This window comes from Danio rerio, chromosome 7 (assembly GCF_052040795.2).
Source record: "Danio rerio strain M-AB ecotype USA chromosome 7, GRCz13ab, whole genome shotgun sequence".
Lineage (NCBI taxonomy): Eukaryota > Metazoa > Chordata > Actinopteri > Cypriniformes > Danionidae > Danio > Danio rerio.
This window is the reverse complement of record NC_141027.1, coordinates 33,144,095-33,167,081: the sequence shown is the minus strand read 5'-3', so window position 1 is coordinate 33,167,081 and position 22,987 is coordinate 33,144,095. Positions and strand designations below refer to the sequence as shown.

At 37.6% G+C, this 22,987-nt stretch overlaps 1 protein-coding gene across 8 annotated transcripts in view; it reads right to left on the bottom strand.

Annotated features, from left to right (window-relative positions):
• The window catches only part of kcnc1a (potassium voltage-gated channel, Shaw-related subfamily, member 1a), a 61,473-nt gene that overhangs the window by 14,714 nt on the left and 23,772 nt on the right, over positions 1 to 22,987 (bottom strand). For 5 of the 8 annotated variants that reach the window (XR_015494855.1, XM_087259678.1, XM_087259677.1 and 2 more), the window contains 1 exon segment: positions 7,471 to 8,404. Coding sequence is in view for 6 of the 8 variants with exons in the window: in XM_087259678.1 (XP_087115804.1) it covers positions 7,471 to 8,404 (934 nt within the window). In the remaining 2 variants the exon portion in view is untranslated. 8 annotated transcript variants of the gene reach the window in all.

Sequence of the window (22,987 nt, the reverse complement as noted above, 5' to 3'; positions counted from 1 at the left end):
TATCCATCTCAGATGCAGAAAAGCTAGTCCATGCTTTTATGACTTCGAGACTGGATTACTGTAATGCTCTATTTGCTGGCTGCCCAGCATCCTCTATTAACAAACTTCAATTAGTACAAAATGCAGCAGCCAGAGTTCTGACCAGGTCTAGAAAATATGATCATATAACCCCAATTTTATCCTCCTTACACTGGCTGCCTGTTAAATTTCGTATTGAATTTAAAATATTACTTCTCACCTATAAAGCTCTAAATAATCTAGCTCCTGTTTATCTAACCAACCTTCTGTCTCGCTACAAACCAACTCGCTCCTTAAGATCTCAAAATTCAGGGCTTCTGGTAGTACCTAGAATAGCAAAATCAAGTAAAGGAGGTCGAGCCTTCTCTTTCATGGCTCCTACACTCTGGAATAGCCTTCCTGGTAATGTCCGAGGCTCAGACACACTCTCCCAGTTCAAAACTAGATTAAAGACCTATCTGTTTAGTAAAGCATACACTCAATGCATCACCTAGCGGGTTCCACACTGGCTTCTACATCTTGCTTATATACACTATGAACAGCAGCTACGCTAATTATTCTCTTTATTCTCTATTTTCACCTGGGGATACTCATCCCGAGGTCCTCAGATTAGGCGGAGTCACTGATTGGATCCAAGACCAGCGACGTGATGATCCCAAGGATTCCATATCCGGGACCAGGCCATATCCTGAGCTGCTGCTGCGCTGATGGTCGTGGGGAGTGGAGAACATGAGTCTGATTCCAGCGACGCTCCAGGGACAGACGAGTCTTCATTGAGGCCATCTTCCAGCATAAACCACGGCGAATGAAGTTCTGCACAAGACTTTTGGCCAGCGGAGAAATTAAAATGGTCGTGCCCAACTGAGTCTGGTTCTCTCAAGGTTTTTTTTCTTCACTCCCATCAGGTGAAGTTTTTTTTCCCTCTCCGCTGTCGCCACTGCCTCGCATGGTTCAGGATTGGTAGAGCTACGCATCGATGAATTTGCTCTTCAGTGTTTGAACTCTCAGTAATGATTAAATCACACTGAACAGAGCTAAACTGAACTGAACTGAACTTAAACACTAAAACCTGAACCACACTGTTCCAGTTACTATGACCATTTATGTGAAGCTGCTTTGACACAATCTACATTGTAAAAGCGCTATACAAATAAAGCTGAATTGAATTGAATTGAATTGGCTGCAGGTTGAAGGAAAGTAGTGGAGTAAAAGTACCAATACAGCACTCAAAATGTACTCAAGGGAAAGTAAAAATGCAAAAATTTTTAAAACTACCTAGTAAATGACAATTTTGAGAAAAACTACTCATTTACAGTAATACACGACTGCAGGCTGAATATACCTAATTCAGCCATGTGTTAAAGGCACGGATCACCTAAAACATGAATATTCTCTCATAACTTTCTGTTTTTCTTATAACTACAAGTGGTTTTCCTTAAAACTTGTTTGCTGTTACCAGAGGAACCAGACAGCAACCCTTAAAAGCACAGGGAAATTTGTACATACAGTACGTGATTTTCAAAAAAGTAACACTTTAGTTTGGTCACACTTTATTTTATCCATTAACTAATAAGTTTTAACTCAATAAAGTACCAATTATTTTTAATAGTTATTAAAGTAGTAGTTGGGTGACACTATTGCTCAGTGGTTAGCACTGTCGCCTTACAGCAAGAAGGTCGCTGGTTTGAGTCGCAGCTGAGTCAGTTGGCATTTCTGTGTGGAGTTTGCGTGTTCTCCCTGTGTTCTTGAGTGTTTTCTCTGGGTGCTGCTCCGGTTTCCACCACAGTCCAAAGGCATGTGCTGTCGGTGAATTGAGTAAACTAATTTGACCGTAGTGAATGCGAGAGTGTTTGGGTGTTTCCCAGAGATTGGTTGCAGCTGGAAGGGCATTCGCTGTGTGAAACATATGCTAAATAGATTGGCTGGTTATTCAACTGTGGTTATCTTTGATGAATAAAGGGACTTAGCCAAAGGAAAATGAATGAATGAGTGAGTAAAGTAGTAGTTTGAGTTTAGGTATTGAGTCGGATTAGGGCTGAGGAATTAGATCATACCTATCCTAAACAACATCTTAAGCATGTAATAAGCCAGTAGTTAATAGTGAGATTAATACTTAAACTAAAGTGTTACCTTTAATTTAAATTCTTATGCAAATATGCGAAACTTTCCCATCAACCTGTATATACATATAGCAAAGGCAGATATTATAATGATACATATTACAATATTTACATTCTCTGTTATCTGTAAATGTGTGAATGCCACAGTTTACAGAGAGAGCAGGAGCAGCTCTTAAAATACCATTATGCTGGCTGTGTTAAGTGTGAGTGGAGCGTTTAGAATAAAAAGCAGGGCCAAGAGCATAATGATAATTACACAACTCGTATTTCTCAGGAGACCTCAGAATTAGAAATAACTATACGACAGGGATGGATATAGGCACCGTCTATGGAGGACAGAATGTTGACTCACCTCTAACAGTGATTGTGTGTGTGTATGTGTGTGTGTATCATGGAGCTGCGGAGTGTTTGCCGTGCTTCTCTGCAACCGTGGCCAATTCAACAGATGCTTTCGCTCTATGTGCTGGTGAATCTTACGGTTCTCTGCCCAAAGTCAAATGGATGGAGCTGATAATCAAGGCCTTTGTGCCATCTGTAAACTCATTACAAGAGAGACTGCGCTAAAGAGAGAGTGAGTAAACGAGAGGAAACTGAAAGCTTAATGTACAGAGTATGCTTTATGGACACGGCGACTAGCATTTAATTGGATTCTTTATCCATTATGTGTCTCACTCTCATCTAAACAATACAGATGGAGCAGATGAATGCCTGAAAAACATTTTATCCCTGAAAACAGTGTGCCAATTAACAGTAGACTTTGTATTGATTTATCCTACATTCATCCTCAGACCATCGTACAGGGTGTGTGTGTGCGTTTGCAAAGGAGTCGTGCGAGGAGAGTGAATGACTGCAGCTCATTGCAGAGCGCGATTCCTATTGTGCGGTTGCTTGGACACTGTTGCCATAGCAACAGGCTCTAGTGCAGTGTAAAAACACAGAGAATGAAATAATAAAGAGATTGTGTGAAAACAGAAGGCATAACCCATCCTTTCACTTAATGTCAACGGTTAACCATGATCACTGACAGTAAGATCACGTATGTAAACACAGGAGGGATGACTAAACAAACACATATCTGACATACTTGAGTTTGTTGCTAATAGTATCATTATTCATTGAGTGAGTTGTCACGGTTCAGTGCTTGGCACAAACTCTCATAACAATAGGATGACCCTGAGAACTATGGTCCACTGATATCACTGTTCAGACACAGGAATCGGATTAACTCAGGAGTTTTCAAACAGGGGTCTACAGAAAATGTAGACATTTTATGTTTTGTTTTACTTTTTTAACATGTTTTCTAGCATTCATTTGGTCTAGATGTATGTTGGTTTTTATTGATTTTAATTGTATTATATAAAAATATTGTGAAATAACTTTTTAAATATATAAAAGTTTTATAGGGGTACACCGTACAAGGCTAAATAATCAGCAGTCTTCAGTCTTAATTGATCCATCAGAAATCTGCTCTAAAAACTCTAGTGTACACTACCCGAGAAAAGTCTATCCATGTTTTAGGAACAACAAAGAATAACTTGACTTCTAGTTGATCATTTTGGTATCAGAAGTGGCTTATAAGGCCTCAAGATTATGCTTATTTTACCAAAATATAATATAATCCTGATTTGATTTTTAAATTATTTAATTAGGACAGTAAGGTCTAACTTTGCTTTGACAAAACTCTTGTTACTTAACAGAAATAATATCCAGTATAGAATACAAAGTCATGGTGGAGTGGAAAAAGAACCAATATTGTGTATGACTCCTATGAGCTCGGAGGACTGCATCCATACATCTCTGCAATGACTCAAAAAACGTATGAATAAGGTCATCTGGAATGGCAAAGAAAGCGTTCTTGCAGGACTCCCAGAGTTCATCAAGATTTTTTGGATTCATCTTCAATGCCTTCTCCTTCAACTTACTCCAGACATGCTCAATAATGTTCATGTCTGATGACTGGGCTGGCCATTCCTGGAGCACCTTGACCTTCTTTGCTTTTAGAAACTTTGATGTGGAGGCTGAAGTATGAGGAGGAGTGTTATCCTGCTGAAGAATTCAGAATTTGCCCTCTCCTGTGGTTTGTAATGTAATGGGCAGCACAAATGTCTTGATACCTCAGGCTGTCGATGTTGCCATCCTCTCTGCAGATCTCTCACATGCCCCGATACTGAATGTAACCCCAAACCATGATTCTTCCTTCACAAAACTTGACTGATTTCTGTGAGAATTTTGGGTCCGGTATTTGTGATGATTGAGATGCAGTTCAACAGATGATTCATTGCAAAAACCGACCTTCTGCCACTTTTCTAAATGATCAACTAAAAGTCAAGTTATTTTGTGTTGTTCTTACAACTGGGATCGACAAGACTTTTGTCAGGTAGTGTACAGTCGAAACAGCGTTATGATTACTGTGATACTTTTTCTTATTTCTCTATATTGATATTGATAAAATGAATCAATTTCACAAAAGAAAAGCAAATAAACATTAGTGTTACATGCCTTATATACGTGTAAAGCAATACTTTAATGAAGGTGTCAGCCAGAAGTTGCTGAGAGTTTAATTTCAGTATGTTAATATAACCGAAACATAATATTGAGTAAAGGGCAGGGCCTTTTTATCTATAGCTTTACATGAATTACACTATCCGGGGTATCCTTGACATCAAATGTCTTGAAAACACGTGGGTTATATTCCACATTATTCGTCGCAGGGATGTAATTATGCCATTTACACCATGAGAATTCCCTCCAGTCAGACTTATCAAGGAGTCAATGACACAATTACTCTCATAGACTAATAAGAGATTTTGTACCCAGTCTGAACAGACACAGCTATCAAGTCCATCTCTTCACTTCTCTCAGATCCATCTATACAATCTCTAAATGAGTGCTTCAAATGAAGGCACTCACCACCACTTACTCATGGTAAGAATGCTGAGAAGGGATGGAGTGGTTTGACATATATCTTATTTATGTTAGTCCGGCCCTCTCACTGTGTCCTCTGCATACTGCACGAGAGTGCTTGGTGGAGAGGCAGCAAATTCAGGGTTTTTTTCACTTTGTAATTTAACCACAAATCTACTATAACACTCAAATGAGCTGTCAATGTATTGGGAATCTGCATTGATGCACTCCATAGGCTATAGTTAGACCTGTGCCAGTAAACTTCACTCCCTTGATCTCAAAAAAGCTCACTTGCAACAGACACTAGAACAGAGATGCCCAAAGTAGGGCCCATGAGCCAAAGTTGGCCCATTGTAACCTTTGATTTGGCCCACCATCCCATCTGAGAAGATAGTGAGAAAGATGGAGAGGGTTGGGGCGAATGCCTTTAAAAGAGATCGTCATTTTTAATTTGATATAACCTTTTTTTGTTTGTTTCATTGCTGAGCTACAAAAAAAAAAAAAAAAAAAAACTGAAATAAAATATTTCAATGAAATGTTGTAAATGAATCTGATTTTTAAAAAATGTAAACAATGACACTTGACAGATCGGTGAACAAATCAAGGAAAAAACTAGTTATTAAATACTTTAACTTCTTAAGGCCTAAGAAGTTTAAGCCTTAAGGGCTTACTGGAACCAAATAAGAATAAAAACCTTAGTATCATCTTTTAATATGATTTACTTTCAGAAAAGAATTATGTCCATATATGTGGACTCGTGGTCTGAATTTAAAAAACTTTTTTTCTGATTTTTTTGTAATGCATATCTAACATAGTTTTTTTTTTGAACATGTATTGACTATAAATGAGTAAAAACAAAAAAAAATTCCCCTTTTTAAACAGTTCATATGCTGCACAACAGTTGCATAATGACACTGTATGTCTGTAACAAAATATAAACATTGAAAGTATTTTAAATAGCCCCTTAAGAGCTAAAATGTGCTGTCCATGGATGTGGCCACTAAGCCCTATAGGAGGTTAAATATTAAATAAGTAAGGAAATTGCCCATGGCAACTAAACTTTCCTTTGGCCCACTAGCCTCAATCTAGTTTGGTTTTTGGCTCTTCATAAGGAGAAGTTTGGGAACCCCTGTGCCCCTGTGTTATTCTTGTTAATGTACCGGGCTCTCATGCTGGATATACAGTGTGAATCCTGCATTTAGCTGCTCAAGTGGAACCAGAGGGGCTACACTTGTTCCGTGACCCAGATGGGAGATCACATAACACAGGGCATCTAGTGATGTAGGTGCATTTTGAGCATACTGTAGCAGCAACCAACTCCAATGCTGAAAACAGTGGTTTGATTCCTACTGACAGATACTAATGTAACCTCTTGTGTTTTGAGCATCTCTACTTTAAAAACGTAAACTACAAAAGTGGTTTGTGAAATGGTGTGTTTGATTGTTTATCTGAAGAAAGAAAGTCATATACGTGACGTGATTGTAAATTAATAGTTCAGTGAGCGCTGTCTTCTGGATGAGATCTTAAACAGAGGTTCTGACTCTCTGTGATTATTAAAAATCCCAGCATCCTGTAGCATCCTGGCCAAATTTACCCACTGGTCTCTGTCCATCATGGCCTCCTAACCATCCCCATATCATAATTGGCTTCATCACTCTGTCTTCTCTCCACCAATCAGCTGGTGTGTGGTGAGCTGTCTGGCGCAATATGGGTGCCGTCGCGTCATTTAGGTGGATGTTGCTCACTGGTGGTGGATAAGGAGATTACCCCCCCCCCCCCTCTTTCCCTATTGTGTAAAGCGCTTTGTGTTTCTAAAAAAGTGCTATATAAATGATAAATGTAAGGAATTATTAATTATTATTAATATTATTAATGAGAGAATTTTCCTTTTTTGGTTAACCAATCCCTTGAGCAAGAATATTCACGCATAGCTACTTACTTAAAGCCATACCATCAAATGTTGGATAACCTCCCAAAAGCAAACTAATAATTATTGCATACTGACATACAAGCAGTGTGTATTTAAGACAAGCTGATAGACAAAATCAAGAGTAAGCTATTGAATGAGCGTGCCACTGTTTATCTGGGTGGATGAAATGTATCCTCGCAGGAGTCGAATGGAAAAACATATAGACATGCAAAAGATTGCATAGGGCATTGGTCGTTATGCAACCATGGTGAAGATGTGTGTTTGTTTCTCTGTGCGTTTTTCTAAAGAGACGGAACAGAATGCAGCGTGATGTGATTTTATAATGTCTCCAGATGGTTGAGCTGTATTTGAACGATTCCCAAATGAGATTTTGAAAACAGGTTACATGTGTGATTTCAGGCAGGTCTAGAAACACGGTGAGGTGGAAGGAAAGAAAAGGTTAAATCACATTTCTCTGCTATTAATTCAGAGGGAAAACACTGAAACAAGTGTCCTTACCTGCTCTGTTCATTTCTAAAATCTCCTCTTGGGCAGCAAGAGCGCAGTGTTCGCTGATTTGTGGGCTGTGGTGGGGCGAGTTCATGGCAGACTTACAGTAGTTTGCTGAGCCCAGCTGAGGGGCACGGGGAATATGCTTGTTCTTTTTCTTTGGTAGCTTCTGCTTAGCCATGGCTAGAGAGTAGTACATCCCAAAGTTATTGACGATGACGGGCACAGGCATGGCGATGGTTAACACACCAGCCAAAGCACACAATGCGCCCACTAACATACCTGACCAAGTCTGAGGATACATGTCTCCATATCCCAACGTGGTCATGGTCACGACAGCCCACCAGAAGCCAATGGGAATGTTTTTAAAGTGGGTGTGCTCGCTGGCACGTGGATCATTAGGATTGGCGCCGATTCGTTCGGCGTAGTAGATCATGGTGGCGAAGATTAGCACTCCGAGAGCAAGAAAGATGATGAGCAGGAGGAACTCATTGGTGCTGGCGCGGAGAGTGTGTCCCAATACACGCAGTCCCACAAAGTGGCGAGTCAGCTTGAAGATTCGGAGGATCCGAACAAACCGCACCACTCTGAGGAAACCCAGAACATCCTTGGCTTCAGAAGAGGACAGCCCACTCAGGCCTACCTCCAGGTAAAATGGCAGGATGGCCACAAAATCGATAATATTTAAGGTGTTTTTGATGAACTTTTTTTTGTCTGGACAGAAGGTGACACGCATGAGGAACTCAAAGGTGAACCACACCACACACACTCCCTCAATGTAGGTTAGGTAGACCACCGTCTCTGTCTCCAGGTGAAACCTTGAGGTGTTGTCTTGAGTGTTCACATATGTGCGGTTAATGATGGGGTTGAAGGCCTCGTGCGTCTCCAGGCAGAATGTGGTTATGGAAACCAGAATGAAGAACAGCGATGCAAACGCCACCCACTGCAGGAGAGAAAGAGAGAGAGACGAAATCAGCAAGTAAAGCAATATTCATTTAAAAAGCCCTTTGTTTACATCCAAAAGCAGCTTTCCTTGGGGGCTGTACACATATTGTGTGCTCAAGTTTGTTATTTCAAATGAAGACACTATTTTAACAGGCATACATACAGTGTTTCTAGTTGAAAACATTTTTCAGGATGCCACAGTTGCACTGAGGATCTCGCAACAAGAACTCTTTATATAGATATACAGTACACTATTAGTCAAAAGTTTAGGGTCAGTAGGATATTTAAATGTTTTAAAATAAGCTAATCCTGCTCACCAAAGCTGCATTAATGTCATCAAAAAGACAGTACAAACTGTACAATTGTGAAATGTTATTGCATTATAACTGTTCAAAACTAGTTTATCATTTAATTTAATCATTTATTCCAGTGATTTTATAATTCATTTTCAGCTTCATTACTGCAGTCCTAAGAGACAGATGATCCTTCAGAAATTCCTTCATTCATTTTCCTTTCGGCTTAGTCCCTTTATTAATCAGGGGTCACCACAGTGGAATGAACCGCTAACTTAATCAGCATATGTTTTACACAGCAGATTCCCTGTTTCCCTGTTTCAGCTGCAGCTGTTTCCCATCACTGGGAAACACCCATACACACACACTACGGACAATTGAGCTTACCCAATTCACCTATACTGCATGTCTTTGGACTTGTGTGGGAAACCGGTGCCCTCGGAGGTGAACCCATGTGAACATGGGGAGTACAGCAACCAGCAACATCCTTGCTGTGAGGCCATCGTGCTAACCACTGCGCCACAGTGATGCCCCTTCAGAAATTCACTCTAATATTATTATTATTATCATTATTAATAATATCATTAATGGTAAAAGTTATCAAAGGAATAATAACTGGAGTAATAATTAGATTTGAAACTAGATACAATAAGAAAGCAGTTATTTAAAATTAATAAATATTTAACAATTAATTTTTTTTTTTACATTTAATAAATGCCACCTTGATGAACAGAACGGTTTTCTTTAAAAAAAAGAACAGCTTCAAATTGTTGACTGATAGTGTACATGTTTTAGTGATATAAGTAGACTGATGCAGAGCAGCCAAACACTACATCGCTTTTTAATTTTCTCCATAAGCAAACTTGTATCATAAGGGTCGGTGGTGGTTCCTGAATAGCAAGAACAAACATAAAGCGTTGTCTGCTTGACAAGCAGCACCTAATTATGTTCAAACTAAATTAAAATGCCAAATAGGATGAATTTACACCCCATTTCGAAAGTAAAACATACTTTAACGTGTAGTGTAGGTAATGCAGTTTGTGGGTTAGAGGGGGCAGTGTTTTGATGTTATCTGGTTATGTTGTGGTTCTGTGGCTGCTGGTGTTCCATGCTGTATGGTTAAAATTAAGACAGTTAAAGTAGCTAGGTTAATGTCGATTTAAATCAATTAAAATTAAATAAAATATTAATGTAATATTTTGGGCATTAACAAGTCTGTTATATCTGGTAACACTGGTGTCATGCCTCACATTTGCTTTTACACATGGTTTTGTTAATAGCCCCTGACATTGCAGGAATGTACATTTGCTCTTCACCATTTATGACCCAATTTGTATAGGCTTTGATTAGAAAATAACTCTTAGTCTAGAGATGATTTTTTTACAAATTTTTTTTTTTTTGTAATGTTTTCAAATCTATTTTTTTTTTTTAATATCACAAGTTTCTTTGTAAATCATACGGACAATTTAGCCTACCCAATTTACCTGTACCGCATGTCTTTGGACTGTGGGGGAAACCAGAGCACCCGGAGGAAACCCATACGAAGGGAGAACATGCAATCTCCACACAGAAACGCCAACTGAACCGAGGTTCGAACCAGCGACCTTCTTGCTGTGAGGCGACAGCACTACCTACTGCGCTACTGCCTCGCCCCTCATACAGATTTGCTGACAAATATTTTGTATTTATCACTGTTTTAAATAAAACTTTAATTTTCATATTTTATATTATTGTGTGCCATTTTAAAAGTTTTAATTGATATTTTTGGACTGTTTGATACATACTTGCAGAATACACATATTAAATTGTTTAAAAAATTACAGAGCCATTTGAATGGCAGAGTTGATCATGTGGGGATTTTGCCTGACAAACGATCTGACCAGAGTATAGAAGAAGTATTGTTTATAATCTATAAAATCCAATAAGGAAAAACTTGGCAGCTATTTTAAATGTAAACAGCTCTTAACAGTGAACACACACACAAACAGAAAAGTTAACAGAATGGCAACCAAAAGAACAAGTCTAACCCAACAGAGCAGCACGTCTGTGGTGTTTTTGATGTCAACAGAAGGTGGGTTCATTTGGAAAAGTATAAAATAAAATAAAAAGGATGTCCTTATGTTTAATGGCATTTATGCCTCAGTCTGTTGTTCGACAACAACATAGGATCTGGATCACATTTTCTTTTTCTCACATCCGATCATTCCTTCTCTGACTCATTCATTCTCCTTGCAGTTTAATGATACTCTATGCCAAACAATATTTTGTAGTTTGTTTCTCCTTTTTATGCCCTAACAGTCTCACACTACCTCAACTAAATAAATGTGGACTGTTGCTCCATTACTCCTCTCTGAAAGAAACTTGAGCTAATCAATCACTTCAGCATCAGTTACCACAAGTGCTGTAACAGAAGAAGTCACAAACCAGAATGATGTCACAACTACTACACCCAATATGGTATCCTATACATTACACTGTGTATTCTAATTAGTTTTAGAATGGAAAAATGAATTTGTAAATCATAAAAGGAAATTTGACCCTGTGCAACTGTTCTTTCCTTTAAAACAACCTCAAGAATACATCCTCAAGCTGTCCTGCCAAGATTTTCTTTTCAATTTCACAGTATATTAATATTATTGAAGTACAATGAGTTCTCTGCCTGCTAGCGTGTTCTTCCTTTTCTTTACAGGTGAGCAGAATGGTCCGCATAACATGGCCTTGTGCAAACCTCCTACAGCAAGTCCCACGCATGACGTCTTACACCAAGACCACACGTCTGAGCAACACATCTAAACTCTGAGGTGAACCTCAATGCAGCAACACCCCAGCTCAACTTACAATTTCAGAATCCACACTAGTCAACATTTGAAGCAGATCATCAGCTTTCATCAAAGTGTCCTGAAACTATTCAACAACACCCTTTCTTGTCTTAGAACAATTTTGAAAAACTTTTTTGATCCTCTTTAATTGTTGACTACTTTACACTGTAAAACATTCTGACAGCCTAAATTGTTTAGTGGAATCAAATCATTTTTTTTATTAGGATCAAGTTAAAGTAACATAAAAACTGTTGTTGTCATGATTTATTGTCATATATTTTTACAGTGTAGTCTACTGTAAAAGGAGCAGTGAATGGTAGCAGATAAAATTTCAACTTTTCCACATTGTAATAAATCTTTACAATTTTATTGATGCTTTTGTTGATAAAAAGGTTAAAAACTTTGATAATGTGTTTAGAATGTTTTTATAAAGAATTTAAAAAGTGTTTTCATTTAAAACATTAAAATAAAATTCACTAAAATATTAAGCAGCACAACCATTTTAAAGCATAGTTCACACTAAAAGGAATATAATAATTCTGACTTCAACTGTATATACTGAAGTCTGTTGGAATCCTGTAGCCATTAGCCATTAGCTATGTTTCCATCCACCTATTTTTATGCGCATTTTGGATATGTGCATAAGTTTTGAAAATGGGCATACAAAACATATGCACATAACCAGTGCTTAATTTGTGAATTGCGAGGTCCAGGATCAGATCGGGGCAACAGTTCTGGCATGTTACCCGAGGAAGAAGAGGTGTCGCGCACGTAAATGGAGAGGGGGGTTGGGGGTGGAGGATGGCATTGTGTTGTGATGGATGGCGGAGGGGGGTCATGGGCGAAGTACTAAAGTGAAGACCGGGGGTGGGGGGTTGGTTGTTGCGGATGAAAGTGAAGAGGGTTGGGGAGTCGCGGAAGAAAGTGAACAGATGGGGGAGGAGCGTGGTTGAGGCGGGGGATCTGTAAAATGAGGTGCCGGATCAGATTTCAGAGGTGCCAAATCCAGAATCGGCATGTTCAGGAACAAATTAAGCCCTGCACATAACTGAGTAAAATGAATCAACCACTTTCCTGGAGAATCCTAATCATTTCAGTATTAGTATTATTAAAGATGATTTTATTAATTACCTCCAGAACTTTAAGAGGGTCTCAAGCCTTCAAATGCCGCCACCTATACATTGCGTCTCGACATTGTCTTCTTAGGCGCAAGTTGTTTATTAAATAAAGAAAAGATTGACGCAGCTTCTCCTATCGCAGCAAATTCCGTTTTTTCTGTTGATATTTGGTGCCAGTTAATCAGGAAGTGATGATTTTGTTTAATTTGACTCAGTGGATGGAAACGCTGCTTTATTCACATGCCTTTTATGCAATATTCCTGTTTTGTGCATAAATTTAATTTGCATTGAATGGAAACAGCTATTGACTTCTATTGTGTTTGTTTTTCCTACTAAGGAAGATTTTCTTTTGTGTTCAACAGACTCAAAGTGGTTTGGAACAAGTCAAGGGTAAGTAAATGATGACGGATGAATAAAGTCAGTATATTCAAATGATTTATTTATTGATTTATTTGTTTATTTATCATAAATTGAACACATATATATATATATATATATATATATATATATATATATATATATATATATATATATATATATATATATATATATATATATATATATATATATATATGTTTATATGTTCAACGCTCGGGCACAGGATGTAAAACTCCTTTCAAAGAACCGAATTGCTTTCTAACCCTCATTAGCAGTTTATCAATCAAACCCATCTGTCATTAAAACATTAGCAAATTCATTTCCGTGGGGCTGACAGATGGCTGAATCTGAATGACCAGTTCATCTAATATCCATGCTCAATGGCTTTGTCAGCACAATTGTTTGCCCATGATATTGATCCTTTTCTCTTCCTATTTAAGTTGATGAATTGCCTCTGCTGGACTGTTTGGGTTTGGTATCATGCTACTCTGCTTACTGCCATCTGAAGATGAAAGACTAGTTACCCAGCACTCTGTCAGTGGCTTTGCACTGCCACATCAAAACACAGCATTATGCATGGACAAACTGTGTTCTGATTAAAATGCTAAATAAAATGTATCCGAGACACACAATAAACTTACAGATTAGATTATTTTCACCCCTATTAAATATAACAACAGCTTTTCAATGTTTTGTAAGGTTTTCTGCTTGTTTCATTGAAGGCAAATGACAGAGCGGCTGTTTTTATCAACGACAAAACACATGAAATACGCTGTTACTTTAAGGCTATAATGAATCTGAAATTCTCATGTTATTCCAAACCCATAATACATGTGTTCCTCTTCAAAACACAAATGAAGATTTTAGTTTAAAGTTTTAGTTAGTTTAATTCAACTAACCAGTTTAAACTTAAGTTTAATGTAAATAAAAGCCCAAAATCAATATTTTAAACAAACTGTATACAGTGACTCTTCTTAAAAAGAATAAAACCATTTAATTCAACAATTCAAACATTTTTTTATATCTTGATAGACTGTTTTAAAGTATTTTAGTTTTGGTGAACAGACATTCAGAGGAGGGATAGGGAAACCTCTCACAGTTCATTACTTTTCTACTAATTTGTGTTTTTAACAACAATGAAAAAATGTTTGGAAGTTTGGAATGACAAAAGGGTGAATAAATGATATCAAAATATTCATTTTAGGGTGGAATTACTAAACAATAAAGTATCACATCCAGCTTTTTGTTTAGAGAGATGAGATGAATAAAAGATTACATGAAAAGTGGCAAGTGACCCCTTAGCCAAAGCGTTTCCTACATGACAACAGGGAAAGACGAAGAGAAAAAGAAGGGACGAGGCTCATTCAAGTGTCTCAGAAATAGCACAAAATCCTCTCCTCCCTTACATCACCTCTTACTTTCATTCTCTGGTCGTACCTTCTCTTCCTGGAGATGAAAGCTTGTCACGTTCTCTTATGTAACCCAGCACTGCCTAACACAGTGCACCCACATTTGGGACTGCGTCTGTATTTGTGAATTCGTGTGTTTTGCGTCAGCGGGGAGAGCCTGGTGTGGGGTTCTTTATATATGGCTGCGATTGTTGGCATTGCTGTGCTTTCATTTTTGGACAGTATTGTCCCACTGGGGCTTGATGGAAAAAACAGTTGGGGATTTCTGATTAACTCCCACCAGTTTAGGACCATCTGTATTAATTATAAAGAAGCTGGTGGCATAATGGGTTTCTCTCTTGATAGTGATAATCTTGTGTCACATATCCGACTGTTTCTATTTGCATTTTCTTGATTATATGGTTGAAATTATTAATATATTCTGCATATAATTTTAATAAATGAGCAGTGTTTCAAAATAGTGCACCAAAATACACTAAGAGCTCACAGAGCTTGTCTTTGCATATAGAAATGTGAGGTGGAGCATTCAAGAATGGGTTTTAAAAGTAAGAACATATACCACGAAGTGTGCCTGCAAACAGAAACTTGCAATGCTTGCCCAGCCTCTGAGTTGTTCTGATTGGTCCACTGCTTTGGAACTGACACTGACGAGCGGTGCTGCAAGGTTTTTTTTTCTTTACTTTCACATGGTTTATAAATTTCACATGGTGTAGTAAAAAAAGCAGTGCTCTTGTGCATCACACCTCAAAAGGCAAGATATGACTGTTATGGTGATGCACATTTTTTCAACACATTTGAATTGAAAAACAATTAAAAAGTAGTGCATTTAAATGGAAAAAATATTTTTATACAAATATTTATTAAAAATATATATTTTTCCTGCAGGTTATATGCTGGTAGGTGGTAACAATTCATAGGGCTCTATTTTAAAGATCTAGGGGCAAAGTCTAAAGCGCATGGTGCAAAAGCAATAAGGTCATGTACGAATATTTCATATTTTTGCTGGACTTTTAGTTGACCACCTTTTAGTAGACCAGCTTTTAGATGGTCAATGGCACAGTCTATTTCAGTTAATAAAAGTAGCAATGTGCTAACAATGTGCCTTAACACACTTCCTTTATAGACTGGCACACCATGAGTCCACAAATTGGTGCAAATGGATTTGCTATTTAAACAACGTGGTGCAAAACATGAAAATTAGAGCTGCGCTAGTTTGAAAATAGCAACAAATCATGCCATGCACATCTTGCTTAAGTGTTTATGAGTGAATTATTTAACGATTACTTTGGATGCATTAAAGGTGCATTTACACAACAACAATGTGCTAAAACAGAAAAGTTAGCTCAATGCTTTTTTTGAGACGTTTCGTGTAAAGTTGACTGTTGTAAAAATAATCGTTTTTTTTTTAAATATTAAATACAATTTTTTAAAGTAAATGGCTGTATTTTGCATGTCTGGCAACCGTTCTTGTTTTGTTTGTCAATTATTTGCGTATTTTTACTGACCTGCAATGCAATGCGGACGTTTTAAATGCGGCTCTAAGTTTTTAGTTGAAAATTATGTGACATTAAGCACCCTTAGGAAAAAAAAACAAGCAACAGGCTTCATGAGTGAGTCATTGAATTATTCTTTAACTCACAAAACAGTCAAAAACACACCTACTGCAATAGTTTTTGCTGCTTTGTTTAGAATTATAGCAAAAACTGACAATAAATTCCATTATGTATAAAATGTACATTATGAATTATTACCTTTTTAAATAATTAGCTTGGCGACGCTGTGGTGCAGTAGTGCTGTCGCTTTACAGCAAGAAGCTCGCTGGTTCTAGCCTCGGCTATATCAGTTGGTGTTTCTGTGCGGAGTTTGCATGTTCTCCCAGCATTCACGTGGGTTTCCCCCACAGTCCAAAGACATGCGGTACAGGTGAATTGGGTAGGCTAAATTGTCTATGTGTATGAGTGTGAATGAGTATGTGCGGATGTTTCCCAGTGATTGCTTTCGACTGGAACAGCATCCGCTGCGTAAAAACCTGCTGGATAAGTTGGCGGTTCTTTCAACTGTGGCAACCCCGGATTATTGAAGGCACTAAGCCGAAAATAAAATTAATGAATGAATGAATAATTACCTTCAAATTGTTAGCTTCTCTGTAAACAAAGTGAACCTATGGGTGCCTTTAGACCACAGGTGTCAAACTCAGTTCCAAAAGGGCCGCAGCTCTGCACAGTTTAGTTCCAACCCTAATTAAACACACCTGATCAAACTAATTGAGTCCTTCAGGCTTGTTTAAAACCTACAGGTAACCGTGTTGGAGCAGGGTTGGAACTAAACTGTGCAGGGCTTCGGCCCTCCAGCAATTAAGTTTGACACCCCTGCTTTAGACAAAACGTTTTTGTTTTTTTTTTCACTTTTTCCACATTTTTTATGCTAAAAGCACACTCTCTGCCCTTTCATAAGCACATGTCTATCAGTTAATAGTGCATTAGCAGGTTTAACCAAGGCCGTCCTTTTCAAAATATACTCTCAACTATGTTAAGTGCGCAAATCCCAAATTCTCTAAATTATGCATGCTAAAGATTTTTACGGAAATCGCAAACCCTCATGGGGAAGTACAGACAAGAGCAGATGCATAAAAGGCTGCGGGCCACTAACTTCTTGTGTATATGTGCTGGCATGCCTGACGTCCAGTTCACACAACACAATTCCATTAGCTTTCAGTAATTCATAAATATATTCCACTCAAGCCTCAGATTGCCCAGCTTTCCTGACCAGCGGAGATAACATGAGTGCAGAAAAAAGGAGGACTGTTAAACGTACATTACACACTGCTGTTATGCCATTAATGTACAGTGAAATTGCCCTACTCAAAGCAGAAAGAAGTGGTCCTCTCCACTGATGGGAGATTAATGGGAAAGATGGTGCTGGCTGTTCTTCAAGGAGCTATTCATCTCTTGAAATATTTAGCAGATCATTTAAAGATTTAAGAACGTACAACCTCTGTAACCCCACATCACATGAGATGCAGCAAGACATGCCACTAATTTAGTAACCGCAATCACTCATTTTAAGCTTCAGTTGAAGGCAGCTGTAGCTACATGAACTGACAGCGGTTTATTAAAACCTCAATGTAATTTTTTACAGCGCTAAGCACAAGTCATCAGCTCTTCTTTTAGTCACAGGAAACACCCAAACCCACACTTTATCCTCAAAAAGTAAACCGCCACAACAGTGGTCAACCTAAACTTTTACTGACCCTCTTTCATCTGGTTGGTTGGGTGTTTCTGTTTCTATTTGTTTATGGCTAGCAGCAGAGAGGCTCAACAACATAGCAGCTTAATGTAATGCTAATTGTGAAGCATGGCATTTCAGTATCAGTGGGCGCTGCAATCTGGGTGCTTTTGGGTTAAACCAATAGCGTGAGTTTGGGGAGGGACTACGTATTTAAATAGGGTGAAATTATCATTTTTAGCTGCCTCTCATACTAGGGCATGAAGTGAGTCAGAAGCTTGATCTGGTACACCTACAGATGCAGCATTGCGTCTTTTATACACAATTTGATGTAAAGCCATGATCAAAGCCAGCTTTTAAATGCTAGCAGTGTAAAGACATCTCTACTTGCTCATTATGTGTTTTACACAAGGACACACTATTTTTAAATAGCTGTAAATATTGATCCATAAGTGAAATCTACCACAACTAAGTGCAAATGTGCATGCAAAAAGAAGCAGATCACAAAATGACTTTATTTTTTATATTGAATACCAAATTATTTATATTTTTCAACCTATGGATATATGCAATTCCATACATAGGCACAATTATATATTTATTGATGCAATATATATTTTTGCAATATTTTAAATGCTTTGTTTCATACATGACAAATATACACTCTCCGGCCACTTTATTAGGTACACCTTACTAGTACTGCGTTGGACCCCTTTTTGCCCTCAAAACTGCCTTAATCTTTCATTGCATAGATTCAACAAGATACTGGACATATTCCTCAGAGGTTTTGGTCCATATCTAGCATCACGCAGTTGCTGCAGATTTGTTGGCTGCACATCCATGATGTGAATCTCTCTTTCCACCACATACCAAATGCGCTCTGTTGGATTGAGACCTGGTGCCTGTAGAGGCCATTTGAGTACAGTGAACTCATTGTCATGTTTCAGAAACCAGCCTGAGATGATTCATTCTTTATGAAGTAGCCATCAGAAGACTGATACACTATGGTCATAAAGGGATGGACATGGTCAGTAACAATACTCGGGTATTGACACGATGCTGAGTTGGTACTAATGGGCCCAAAGTGGGCCAAGAAAATATCCCCCACACCATTACACCACCACCAGTCTGAACCATTGATACAAGGCAGGATGGATCAATGCTTTTATGTTGATGACACACAATTCTGACCCTACAATGTGAATGTTGCAGCAGAAATCGAGACTCATCAGACCAGGCAATGTTTTCCAATCTTCTATTGTCCATTTTTGGTGAGTCTGTGTGAACTGTAGCCTCAGATTCCTGTTCTTAGCGAACAGGAGTGGCACCCGGTCTGGTCTTCTGCTGCTGTAGCCCTCCACCTGAAGGTTCAATGTGTTGTCCATTCAGAGAAGCTCTTTTGCATGCCTCGATTGTAATGTGGTTGTTTGCCTTTCTATCAGCTCGAATAAGACTGGCCATTCTCCTCTGACCTCTGGCATCAACAAGGCATTTGTGCCCACAGAACTGCCGCTCACTGGATATTTTCTCTTTTTCTGACCATTCTCTATAGACCCTAGAGATGGTTGTGCGTGAATGTCCTAGTAGATTAGCAGTTTCTGAAATACTCAAACCAGCTCATCTAGCACCATCCATGCCATGTTCAAAGTCTCTTAAATCACCTTTCTTCCCCATTCTGGTGTTCAGTTTGAACTGCAGCAGATCGTTTGCTGCCATGAGAGCAGGTGGACAGGTGTACCTAATAAAGTGGGCGGTGAGTGTGTGTACACACATACATGCCAAATCCAAATATTAACTTGTATACCATATATGTAGTTGGCATATATTGCCATATATCAGATTTAAAAATTTAAAAAGCACATAGACCGCTATAAAGTTATTAATTGTTTTATGTTTACTAAAGATTGCATGTATTTTATAATTTAAATGTGCATAACAATATAAATGTTATCTGGCCATATTTTAGAGGCCACATCATGTGGCCTTACAGCATAAATTGCTGTACTGCAATTACCAATTCCTCACCCATAGCCTCATGGGATAGTAAAGTGTTCATTGGACACTCACTTTTTGGCTAACTTTTTTAAGAGTACTGTGATTCCGAAAATACGTCTTTAATGCATACTGTTTTTGCCAGCTTTATAGTAGGAAAGTCTGCTATTTCTAATGCAGTCAGGCAAAAAAGAATCCATAATAAACAGATTAATGAAGTCAGTTAGTTAATTAAGGAATTAAATAGCTGGTCATTCATAAAGGTTGTTTTTGATCATGTTGTCACCATTAGATCTCGAATGACAACAGCATTGTCCAAACGTAATTAATGAGCACTATCAATACAACTGTGCACACTACTGTATGCGATCAAATATATGTTTCACTGTCATGAATTTAGATTTAGTCAGTGATCAAAATATTGGTTTAGAAGACATTAGAAATTTTCAGGGATTTTCTTGTTTGTTTGTTTGTTTGTTTTTGAGGATTTGGTAGAGATTGCAAATATAAGCCAAATACTGAATGTAGTGTGGGAGTTTGCTCGTATTACAGTGATAGCAAAATCTTAACTTCCTAAAATCCAAACACTGATGAAATACATTTTTCTTTATTGCTTTTGTAAACTATCATGAGAGTTTTATGCATTTAGAGATCCATGCTAGTTAGATACATATACAGCTTGCATCGCAAAAGACTTAACTATTGGTGAAACATGCATGCATTTAAAGTAATAATTCACAAAACAGTAAAAATATGTACTCACTATTCACTCAGTTGGTTACAAACCTTTCATGCGTTTCTTTTTCTGCTAAACAGAAAATAAGATATTTTGAAGAATGCTAGAAATCGATAACCATTGATATCCATAGTAAGAAAAAAAGAGACTATGGAAGTCAATAGCTACTGGTTTCTCAACATTTTTATTTAACAGAAAATTGAAACTTAAACTGATGTAAGAAAAAATAGTTGATTCATTAGGCAGAAGAGATAAACTGCTAGTTTTACATGTTTTTATTTGCTTTATATCTTCTAAACACAAATTGTGTCACTGTTTTGAAGCACACTAGCTAATAGTCAGAAACAATTTTTTTTTTGCATTTTAATTAACGGTACCTTTAAGAGTAAGTTGCTGTTTTTTTTTTTTTTTTTTTTTTTACTACTTTAATCCTAGTTGTATGCTTGTTATTGACAGGATAGAACCTGTAAATGTGCTGTAATTCAGCTCAATGACATGTAACGCATGTGCATTTCTGGTTTATTAACAGGTGGAATATTATACAATAAAAACTGGAGTAATCAGTGGAAAAATCCACAATTTCCGTGCCAATTGGGGTTGTCAGCACAATTGTTTACTTGTCATATTGATTTTTATCTCCTCTCTGTATTCAAGCAGATGAATTACTGCTGCTTGACTGTTTTGGTTAAGAATCATGCAACCTCACAAAGTGCCTCAGCATCAATAATGCGCACATCATCATGGCCGACAGTCATCTGCCTAATCATCAACGGAAGCAAAAGAGTCAGCATACCATAAAGTCCATTAAAAAGAATAATATCAGCTTTCTTCTCCTGTTTACACAAATGGCTATATATATATATAATAAGCCGCCCATCAATGACCATTAGTACATTAATTTCTGTGAGGCCGACAGGTGGCTGAATCTGAATGGCCAGTTCATGCACTGTTGAATGGCTTTGTCAGCACACGTGTTTACTTGTGATATCGATTCCTTTCTTTTTCCGTGTTCAAACAGACAAATTACCCATGCTGGACTGTTTGGGTTGAGAATTGCGTTAACTCACGCTTCAGTCACACAGTAAAGGTCAAAACTCGCAGAACAACAGACTGCGCTCTGACTAATAGAGTGCATGCAAAAGAGCGCTCTCATCTATCTTTTCTCAGTCTTCACAGATACACTGGCACGTCTCTCTTGCAGCGCTCTATACCCCAAGCTCTCACTGTGTGCTTTGTTTTAAGCTCTACTTAATGTGTTGTTCTATTCTGGGAGCTCCCTTCAGGATGAAACAGGACTAAACCTACCGGGAATTTAATGGCTTGGTTCTAAATGAATTCCGGTAAAGACAGACACTTACAGAATACAAATATTTATGAATATAAAAAAATGACATTGTTGTATTTGCAAATTGGATTTGAGTGCATACTTTATGAATACTTGAAATTATCTTTACAACCACATTTGTTCATTTGAGTTTAAGTTTTCCCGTAGCTCGAATTGTAGAGCACAGTGCTAGCAACAAAAAGGTTGTGGGTTCTATTCCTAAGGAAAGTAAGAACTGAACCTTCAGCGCACATAGTGACTTGTGGAATATTTTAATCATCATTTCAGATTCTCACCCTGTACAACTTGTGTATTGATTGCAATATTTTAAAAAATACACTACACTATTAAAAATATCCATAAATGATCGGTTTTCCTTTTTTTTGTGATTCATGCTTGTATTTTACTTGTATTTTTACTTTTTTTATTTTTGCTTTTTGTATCTAACTTTTTTCCCCAGTTATTTATGTTTTTGAACTGTATTATGGGACTGCGATTTTTTTGATGAACATTTGTAATATTATAACTTGATTTTTTCAGGATTGGTGTTGTATATTATACTACAAAATCCTTGTAATAAACTGTCGGTATATTTTCAGTTATTTTACAGACTTATTTCTTTTTCTATTATTTCAAAATACTAAAATGTAAAAAAAATCACTTTGTATTTTAGTTTTCTGCATCAAAAGTTGTATGTCTGTGCGTAACACGTTTCCCTATCCACGAGAGTGAAAGAGAAAGTAAAGAATGAGGAGGCTCATCTCTCATTCTCACGCTTTAGATGCTCTGTTTAACTGTTTTCTCGCTAGTGAAATGCTCAGTTTTTCCACTTACAAAGTCGTCATGTAAATAGCAAATGCGCCATAGCGCCACTCTTAAAGGGAATGGGAGATGAGACACTGATTGGTTTATTCTCAAAACACACCTATAACTCATTAAGAAAATAAACTCAAACCTTTTAGACCATATGCCATGGCTCAAAGTGGATTTTTCCGGCCTTAAATTAGCAAAAGTGGATTCCGACATGCCCTTAATGCGTTTGCGCCCTGCACTTTGCGCATGGATCTTCAAAATAGAGCCCTAAGTCACAAAGTGCTTTACAGTAAAATAAACCATATATCAAAACTGATTAAAAGTACAAATAACAACAAATATAAAAGCAGCTCCAGTTAATTAAAAGTTGTCCAAAAAGATGCGTCTTTAAATGTTTTTCAAAAGGTTCAACTGAGGCCAGAGTTACCTCATAACTGTCACTGTTACCTCATAACCTGCCACTAAGTATTTATG